Source organism: Aulonocara sp. 'chitande type north' Nkhata Bay, linkage group LG20, assembly GCF_057382095.1.
Source record: "Aulonocara sp. 'chitande type north' Nkhata Bay isolate Kocher_YH1m ecotype deep benthic linkage group LG20, A_spYH_male_GT1.1, whole genome shotgun sequence".
NCBI lineage: Eukaryota > Metazoa > Chordata > Actinopteri > Cichliformes > Cichlidae > Aulonocara > Aulonocara sp. 'chitande type north' Nkhata Bay.
This window is the reverse complement of record NC_141363.1, coordinates 23,715,787-23,725,687: the sequence shown is the minus strand read 5'-3', so window position 1 is coordinate 23,725,687 and position 9,901 is coordinate 23,715,787. Positions and strand designations below refer to the sequence as shown.

General features: G+C 38.5%; 1 protein-coding gene across 2 annotated transcripts; it reads right to left on the bottom strand.

Moving 5' to 3' along the window:
• Positions 1-904: 904 nt before the first annotated feature.
• Positions 905-7,515, bottom strand: coq10a (coenzyme Q10A). 2 transcript variants are annotated; one of them, XM_086278605.1, is made up of 6 exons: positions 6,911-7,515; positions 5,227-5,376; positions 4,953-5,145; positions 4,685-4,786; positions 3,661-3,839; positions 905-3,424 (listed from the first exon to the last, which is right to left on the bottom strand). In XM_086278605.1, the coding sequence occupies exons 1-5, from the start codon at positions 7,045-7,047 to the stop codon at positions 3,672-3,674; spliced, it is 750 nt and encodes a 249-aa protein (XP_086134731.1). In that variant the 5' UTR covers positions 7,048-7,515; the 3' UTR covers positions 905-3,424; positions 3,661-3,671. The 2 variants fall into 2 exon arrangements, with proteins under 2 accessions (XP_086134731.1, XP_086134730.1); XM_086278604.1 differs by lacking the exon at positions 905-3,424 and having other exon boundaries at positions 3,465-3,839; positions 6,911-7,107; positions 7,341-7,514.
• Positions 7,516-9,901: the final 2,386 nt, after the last annotated feature.

Genomic DNA, 9,901 nt, shown 5'->3' with positions numbered 1-9,901 from the left:
ATCCTTAGCTGGAACACTTGACCTCAAAACTCACTTCTCCTTTTGGAGAAGCTGTTCCACAGAGGTTTACCTTTTTCCATCTCACACTGTGTGGTTATTCAGTGTGGACCATAAAATATGAAAAGCATAAATGTTTAAAGATGTTGAACTTGTCAGCTGTTGTGACTTTAGATAAAAAAATATATATTTTATGAGTGATTAGTGCTACTTGATAACTTCAAAGGGATTACAGACTTTTTTTTTCTTGCAATGGTGTGTGGCATTTCAAAATGATTTATGACAGTGACAGGTGAGGTCAGTTAGGTAAATTCTCGTCATGTTTGTAACATGAGGATGATGGCACAATGTAAAAAAAAAAATGTATTTACACTGTAAACTTTGAGTAATTTTCTCTTTCCAATGAGACATACAGCTCTAGGCAAGAGCGTAAAGAAGTGTTTGAATTCAAAAACCAGATACAAAACCTGCTCATTTAAGAATATCATGATCATCAATGATTCCTGTTGTAATGCTCCAATTTCAATTAGTCTTTATCCCATACTGTGATCATGAGAAGAAGATGGCCCAAATGCCCACCTCTCCTATGTGCTGTTATTAATAACTGGCCCAAATACCATCACCCCACTCTGGTTTCTTGCTGGTCAGCTGAGCTGTGCCACTCTTTCCACTCCACTTGTGCAACAAAGGCAACCAGTGCTAAGGGACATCAACTCAATGCCATCCTCTGGAACACAAGCTCAGTCTAAAAACGGTACCTGGTGTCATCTAAATGCATTACAACGCAGCTGCTGCAAGTGAAGGACACAATGCTCAAGCACTAATGCAGGTATACCTTCAGGAGTCGGTTTTGTTTTTGTTTTATCAATCACCTTTAAAAAAAAGCACATACGCAAAATGTGACAGCTCCTTTTTATTTAAATACAAATTTAAAATACACCAATATTTACATAGATACATTTTCTGCTTGCAAAAAAAAGCAACTGAAATCCAAAACAGTGAAAATAATTTTGATTGAAGCAACAAGTGACTGATATTTATTTATATCTCCTTTTATACATACAAGGCTGCCTGTATTAAGACCAGTGGTCATTAATACGCCTGCAGCATGAATATTGATGTGGAAATGTACAGAGGGGTCGAAGGGTTACAATAATTTCAAGTGAACCCTTTATGCTCATCTGGACTGTACTAGAGTAGCTTTTTCATGAGTCACAGTTCATTTATCAGTTCATCTTATACTACAGCTTGGTGCAGCCCCTCAGTTCATCCACTGTCTGAAATAACCTGTTTTAGTTCCTCCACCTTTCTGATTGGGCAGCCTTTACAAACAGGAGGTTAGAACAGCAGGTGGGCGGGGCTTCTGAGCTCATAACCCAAGCAGTGTGCCTGAGATAACCACTGTCACTGACATCATATAGTGCAGACAGTAGAAAAACCTGCCTGGAACCTGAGCGTTTGGCTCACAGGCATTACTTGTGCATACGCTGACCTCATTATGTTCAATTTTTGGCATATTTAATACGAGCATTCACTATTATAAGAATCTATATGTATATGTCAGAAAATCAGGAAAAGCATAATAGGCTAATTCGGAAAATATTTCTGTTTACACTGCCCCTTTTTTTCCAATAAGGATTGGCACTTACAATGAAAAACAAACTCTCTGTAATACACTTAAAGACAAAAAAAAAAACTTGAGTAAAGATGAATTCTAATGTGATGCAACGTTAAAAACACGACACAAAATTTTCATTAACATTATTTATAATTATGTTAGTCCACTTTGAGTCTGGCAATGGTAGGACCATCTTAAATAAAACTACAGTTAATGCAATACTTTTGTTAAACTAAGAAAAAAAAAAAAAAAAGACGCTGGAACTACACTTCAATCATATCTTGATTGTGTACTATCAAAATTTGAAAAGAAGCAAAGGCCAAATTGCAACATAATACACAAAAGTGGTATTCAATGATTTTACCTCAAACCATTTTTAAATGTATTTATTTTTTTTTTTTTTTTAAATAGTAACAGTGATTCTCAGACTGAATACGCCTGTATTGGGTTTTGATGACTCATTTTTCCTCAATTCCCAAATCACTTTACTAACCAAAAATAAAACAACATACTTCAGTTTCACAAAAATACGAAAAAACCTTTTAGGTTTACTGGACCATTTGGACAAAATGAAACATTTTTCACAGAGAAGGTCACACTAAATTACTTCTTTAGCAACTTACGAGTCACCTTTAAAATGTAGCAAAATACAATCAGTTACCTTTAATAGCCCTTTATCACAGAATACTGTGAAGGGGCTGCTTGATTTTAAATTTAAGTCAAGTCCTGACAATGCAACACATAAATGCTACAAATATATTTGCCTTTGTTACTTATATCCATGCATCAAAATGTGTGTAAAGATAAGCCGAAATGTCAACAAATAAGCATGAAACTCATTGATAAATAAGTAATGTTTTATTCTACAGCCCACCGCTACAATTTATAGATAGATGACTCGAGTGTTTCATCCTCCGGATCACCTTCAAACAATCTAAACACAAAACAGCCCACTAAGCAAGGACACACCTACATTTTTTAAACTATAACCTAAACTGACTCCTAACAGTTAGAATCCACATAACATGGCAATGTTTATTTTTGATCCAATTACAATATAAGCCACATTCAAATCACAAGAAGCCATCTTTAATTTCCAATTCTTCTTTTGTTTTTAATCGATCATAAAGATAATTTTTGAGTGTAACATTGTACTCTTCTTACATTCTTTGTGATACCTTTTACAGTACTGCAGATTTTTCAGTTTCAACAGGGGTTCTTGGTTGTGCTAATTCTTATTTCCCCACCTTTACTGACTGATACTAGTGCTGGGCTGTAAAACAAGGCAGTATTAAAACTACTATGCTAATTTTTCTTTTTTAACGTTCTAAAGCCCAATCCTCACAGCATCCAAGTTAAAGTGACATTTCTCAAATCCTAGCATACTGAGGCCACAGCTAATTTTCCTCCTTTGCACTTCATACTAACCTACAATAATGCTCTTATAGCATGGCACTGTCAATATGAACCCCTATAAAACTGGTTGAAAAGTTCTGCTGAATAAATTAAAGAACTAAAAGCAATATTATTTTGCAGCAATACCAGTACTTTATTTCAAACTATATATTACTATTTCCATTTGAAATGAAGTCAATGCTAAGTGTAAAAGCAAAGAATGTGCTTTCCCAATATATTAGAGCTGAAGTTCACTTGATAGTAGTAACCTCAAGTTACAGTGAGACAACTGCTTCGGCAAAAGGGACTGTGTCTTATAGAAAAACCGAAGTTTAAGTTTAAAGTAATAACTGAGTGTCCAGCACAATGTAACAATGCTGCGATGACTTACTGTTCTTTCTGCTAAACAAGGATCTGGAGGTAGACAGAAAATGGACAAACGTAACACAATGAGAAGGGATGTGAGCAAAAATTTACTAAGGCAGGAATTACAACATTATGTTTGCAAGCGTTAGATGCGCTACACCTTTGGTAGCCGCTATAACATCTATGAAGCAGTGGAGATTTGATGTAGTGGCCTGCTAAGCCACATCATGCAAGTTTATTGAGGGAATAAAGAGGGTACGGTTTAAGGCCAGATGAAGACGTACAGTTGCTGAGATCACGTCTGATGCACCTCATGAAACATCAGCTCTCGTGGGATGCGAGTCTCTGGGCCGTAAAGCTTGCCGGCTCGCCGCTCGAATGCAGCAACATTCTGCTTTACCACTTCATCGAAGAACATGGTGGCTAACTGTGAGTGCAGCAAAGAGCGGAACTCGAAGGATATCTGTTAAACACACAGAAACATAATAATTTAGTTTAAAGAAATACGGCAAATATATATAGTGGGCATGATAGGTTAAAGCTAAGCTCATTTGTGTTCTTGCAAAGATATCAGATGAGATTGGAACACAGTTAGCTTAGCATAAAGAGTGAAAAAAGTGGAACGAAGCCAGTCTGATGGTTTAAAACAAAAAACAAAAACACAACAAAAACAAACAAACAAACAAACAAACAAACAAACACCTGACTGAAAGGTTTCCTGCAGAAATAGATCTTGTTCTGGTGGCATTTCCTTTAACTTGCAGTTAAAGAGGGTGGAGCTGGAGTCTGACCACAGGACAACAAACCCTTTAGAGAGAGTGAAACGATAGTGGCCACTGCTAGTCTTCAGCCAAAATGAACAAATTAGACAGGAAGGGGGCAGGAGCTGCTGATAAGAAGCAACTGACCTTTTAAAATAAGAAGTTGGAGACTGCCAACCAAACAGTAAATCATCTCTTGAATAGATATAAAGAAAAAGTGCGATATAATTGGGTAGCTGCTGTTAAACCTAGGAGGCTGACACAAGTAAATCAAATGTTTGGGAAACACTTCCACGGGTGGTCTCTCTTCCTTCATCTTGTTCACTGTAGATGAAGGAAAAACCACACGTAACCACTCATAAAACCACAAAGTGTAATTTTTACATTTGTGCTTTTTCACAGCATAAAAAAAACCCATTAACTAATGAGCATGAATACAGACTTTAATGATATCAGTCTTCTGATGTATCATCTATCCCATGTGGTGTTTAGTACACACAAGCAGTTAAAGTGAGCTACAGGCTAAAGTGAGGCACAGGCTACTTACAGAAAAGTCTACGGTGCAGGTACGAGGGTAACCGGGAATGCCAGGACTAAAGCGCCATATCGTCTCCAGGTGATTGAAGAGCTTTCCATCTGTACACACTGCCTACAAATAACAAAAACAAAGACAATAATTAAAAGTTGTAAAACACAGAAATTGTGTTTCAGTCATATCGTTTCTATATAAACAAATTCTAGCAACAGATGGAGCATTAAAAATCACATATCACAATTCAAAAAGACTGGGATAATATTTCTCTACCATTACTTACTTTGACTAGATGAGGTCTAACATTAGTGATCATAGATGTGTATCTTTCCACTACTGGAGGAAATCCCACTTCAAGCTGGGCTTTGGAGTGACCTGCTCTTTTCATGATGGTCTGGGACTTCTTACACCAAGGCACAAAGTGCTTGTACTCGTCAACGTTGGCCACAACATCATACATTTCCTGCATAGAATACCTGTAACAGGAATATCCTTTTAATTAATTTTTTGTATTAATGATCAAATTTATGATTATAAAAAGGCTCATCAATACTTACCCAAGTATTCTACGTTCAGAGTACTCCTTCCTTTTGTTGGTGAGGCTGATGAAGCTTCTGCTTTGGGAAACCGCTGTCATTGTGTCACAATCTTGAAGGCAAAGCACCCTGGGACTTCTTGTCATCAAAATGCCACATGACGACAAGTGTCTGGAAAGGTAATTAGAATCTGTGTTGAAGTGATGTGCCATAAGCCCCTATCTAGAAAGAGTGCAGTCTGCAACAAAATAGGTCCACTGCTTTCCAGTTTCAACAGTCAGTGAGTGCATGGATGGACCAGAGAGTTATGAAAGGTCAGTGTTGAGAGCATGCTGGTATTTTCCACGTCTGGTCTTTTTTTGTGAATAGCAAAAAGCTGTAAGGTGACACCTACCTGCTCTGGTTGAACAAATTAGCTTTGTGCTTTCTGGAAGGTAGCCTGTAGGATAGGGGTGAGCAACATTTTTTCCTCATACTGAGAGTCAAGGATCAAACTAAATAAGCAAATTAAAATATTGCTGTATCAAATTATGACACAAAACATTAGATCCTTGTGAATAAAATATTCCACTTAAACGAAGCACCAGTTTTCAAGTTTTTATATAACTTTACCATAAGACATCATAGGTTATGAGAGAATTTGTTTGCCATTTGTTGGAATCAAGTTAAACAGCAGTGAAGCAGTGATTTCTTTTATTCTTTCATCTAAAGACCCATTAACACAACGTTTACCTCGATCAAGGTCAACCTGATCAAATGGGTTGTGATCAGGGTGATCAGACTATTTATTTATGAGTGACTTATGTATGTATATATATATGTATATATTATACTATTCTTAGTTAGTGTATTGTCTGTCTTGTCTTAATGTTGGTTTAAAATGGAGCACTGTAACAAAAAATAATTTCCCCCAGGGATCAATAAAGTATTCTGATTCTGATTACTAGTTAATGCAAGTGATTATGTGTGTGTGTGCTTCCCAAAACATGAAAACATTCATTCATTAAGTCACTGCATCATACTATTCACTGCTACCACAAACAGGCTGTTTTGGAAACTGTTCTCCACATTTTGGAAACATGTTATCCATTATGGATAAGCACCCCCAATTTTTTACACCATTCTTCAGCTCTTACTTTCAGCAGTTTACTTATGGAATAAAATAACTGTGGGTATTCTGTAATGTTTATATTTCATGCATGAAAGAACAAAGTTGAGTGGTTTATAGTTGTGATTTTACAGTTATGTGAAGTCAATACAACAGTGCAAACGTAGTTAATATCCTTCTTTATCAAGTTAGCTTCTTGTAATTTGTTTTCACCAGCAACATGGCACAATTATAACGATTAACTTGCTTGTTTTCATTTATGTTTATGTATGTATTCTACAAAAACATTAAAGAAGACTGGACTGCAGAACCCATGTCGAAGGCAGTTGTTAACAGCTGCCTTTACCTGGTGAGACAGTTCTAGTTATTGGTAGTTCTGTTACACTAATCAGCAGTTGCTTCTCAAATGGAGGCTGGTCACACTTTAAAGATAAGAAACCAGAATTATGGAGCTTGATAACATTATCTAGTGACCTTCTCGTTATATATCGTCCGCCCTCAGTGGCGGCAGAGCGTCAGTTCCTCTGTACTGAATGACCAGCTCGGTGCTGTTAACCATAATAATAACAGCCTCCAGTAACTCCCCGACGGGCTCACCTGATGTTTTGTCGCAGGCATCCTCTTTGCACCGCCGTGCGACACGAGCGAGGGGATCCCACAGTGGCGATCTGGAGAAAGTCACTGAACGTCCGAACACCCATGGGTAATCTCCGGGCACCGGTCGAGGCTGCCATCAAGTCAGCCTCTCCGCTTCAAGAGAGGGAGATCCTGGGTCTGTCGAGCTAGCCCGGGGTCTGCTTTAAGACCGAGGGCACAGAGATTCAAGGGTCCAGTCCAACCTGCACGCTGCTTCGGTGCGGGTATATTAATGAACAAGTAGCGTTAGCACAGCCGCTTTCCGAACTGCGAGCGTAACTATCGTTAGTTAACGGCAGTCAGCTGCTAACGTTAGCTAGCAAGATTTCCAACAGCCCAACCAATCACGACGTATGGTTACGTTCCGCTGTTTTTTTTACGTAATACTCACATTACTCCACGCGTCGAGTTCCAAACTTCAAACAAAGTTAAATTATTTACGTCACTTTCTGGCTATAAATATTGCCAAACTGCTGCCAGCTGCGAACGACCTTCTGCTGCTAAATAAAACGCCGGTGGGACAAATTGTTCCTTTCTTCTGTCATCGATTCTGCCCAACAGCTCTGAGAAGAAATGCCGCCCCCTACTCTACAGGAGGTTAACGGCGGGGAAAAAATATTTTTATTTTGTTTTATTTTATTTAACTTACGAAAGCACTTTTATATTAGTATAACAATATATATATATATAGTATAGACTGTATAGACTGTATAGACTGCATACAGAGCTGAAGTTCAGAGGCTGTCAGATTGGTGTGCAGACAACAACCTGGACCTCAATACCACCAAAAAAAAGGAACTGGTAGTTGACTTCAGAAGGAGGAAGTCCGAGCTGCAGCCTGTCAGCATCAACGGGGAGTGCGTGGAAAGGGTCTCCAGTTTCAAGTTTCTGGGTGTGCACATAGACACAGACCTCCAATGGAGCTCTAACACCTCTGCGGTCTTAAAGAAGGCCCAACAGCGTCTCCACTTTCTGAGAATCCTCAGAAAAATGGACCTGAAGAAGGAGCTGCTGACCGTCTTCTACCGCTGCTCCATTGAAAGTGTGCTGACATATTGCATCGGTGTGTGGTTCTCCAGCTGCACCACAGCACACAGAAAGGCACTCCAGAGGGTCATCAACATGGCCCAAAAAAATCATTGGACATCCTCTTCCCTCCCTGAAGGACCTGTACAGCACTCGCTGTCTCAAGAGGGCACGCAGCATCCTACGGGACTGCACACACCCAGGACACCGGGTGTTTAAGCTGCTGCCGTCTGGCAGGAGGTTCAGGCTGCTGAGGTCCCGAACAAATAGACTCAAGGACAGCTTTTACAACAGGGCAATAGCCCTGATCAATGTAAATAGCTGACCTGACTGGATACCTCCCTGGACTTTTTAGGGGGAGGTAACAATGTTTAAAACGATAACAATAATATTTATATTTATAACAAGGTGCAATAATAATTAATGTGCAATAATAACAGTGTGCAATACACATACACTTATTCTTCTTTTTTATACTAAGTTAATATACTGTGTTGTGTTGTTTGTTACGTTGTGATGTGTCATATCGTGTCGTGTTGTGTTATATGTAGTGCCGACGTAGGACAGTTTTTCCAATTTCATTGTACTACTGTACTATGTATGACTGTGCAATGACAATAAAGAGTTATCTTATCTTATCTTATATATATATATCCTGAACAAAATGCCGTGAGACTGTATAAACAGGGTTCAAGTGTTTGTTTGTTGTGTGTGGTAGGAGTGGCAGATAGGATGAAAGTGGGGGTGGGGTTCTGAGATCTTTCTTTTTTGCATTGGTGATGGACAGGTTGACAGATGAGGTCAGGGAGTCTTCCGTGGAATATGTTGTTTGTGGAAGACATCTGTAGTGTGAGTAGGAAGCGGATGGAGAGTAGCACTGGAGAGAATGAAAGTCAGTAGAAGACAGAACACAGTGTGTGAATGCGATAGAGACAGTAACAGTGAAGCTGCAAGGAACAGAGGCAGTGAAGGCGAGAACGATAACAGAGGGGAGATAGATCACGTTTAAAAACAAAGGTCCTCAAGCTAAATAAAAAATAACAGTCAATAATTTCTAGGCTTATTTTACTGTTTACCATTGTAGCCTGGACGAATATCCAGCAAATCTGGATATTTAACTTGATCTTAATTATTACACCCAAGGCCTACATTACTTTTTTTCATCTGTGATTTTTCACTTCAGTTTCACTCTCACACATGGAAATGGAGATGTCGTACTTTTTATTGGCTCTTGTTTTACAAAAAGTAGAACTCCCTTTAACTGAAATGGAGATTTGCATGGATATGGCTCTGCAGTGACAGCCAAAAGCCAGTTAGCGGGCAGAACAATATGATGGAATTAATGTTTTTAAGTTATAGTGATAGAAAAGGGAATACATGACTAATCAATGCGATAAAGTGTTATTGTATTTAAACTGTAACCACCACAGATGGTGTTTTGGGGGGTTTTCTTCAACCGTTGAATAAAAAATCCCCCAAACCCCCCAAAATAGAACACTTTTACCATCCATAATTCAAAATTTTGGGATAATATCTCAAAATGTCAGGTTATTTATTTATCATAAAGAGTTGGCTACTATTTCAAAATAACTCACAATTGAGAAATTTACTTTAAATTTTGAGTTCTTAAGTCAAAAGTTTGAAATAACCTGAAATTAGTGGAACTTTTTTGTTTTTCAGTGGTTGGATTTTTTTTTCTTTTGTCATGCAGAGCTAAGTCGAAATTTCGACTTACTGAGTAAGTTAACCGAAATTTTAACTTGTAGGTTCCAAGTTTAAAAACATTTTTTTTCGGTGGCAGAATCAAGTTTCCATGCCACAGACGTCACACCGCCGGGCTGTTTTACCGTTCTTTTGCCGCACGGTGTCGCCATTTTATCCGAGGAGACGAAAACAGACCGCCACGCCTGTAGGCGGACCCGCACA

Excerpts from the sequence above, each read along its gene's own strand:
- coq10a (XM_086278605.1), bottom strand. The coding sequence starts at position 7,047 with ATGGCAGCCTCGACCGGTGCCCGGAGATTACCCATGGGTGTTCGGACG. Across the intron at positions 5,377-6,910 it reads TGCCTGCGACAAAACATCAG|ACACTTGTCGTCATGTGGCA; the intron begins GTGAGCCCGTCG and ends TTACCTTTCCAG. Across the intron at positions 5,146-5,226 it reads TCTGAACGTAGAATACTTGG|GTATTCTATGCAGGAAATGT; the intron begins GTAAGTATTGAT and ends TTCCTGTTACAG.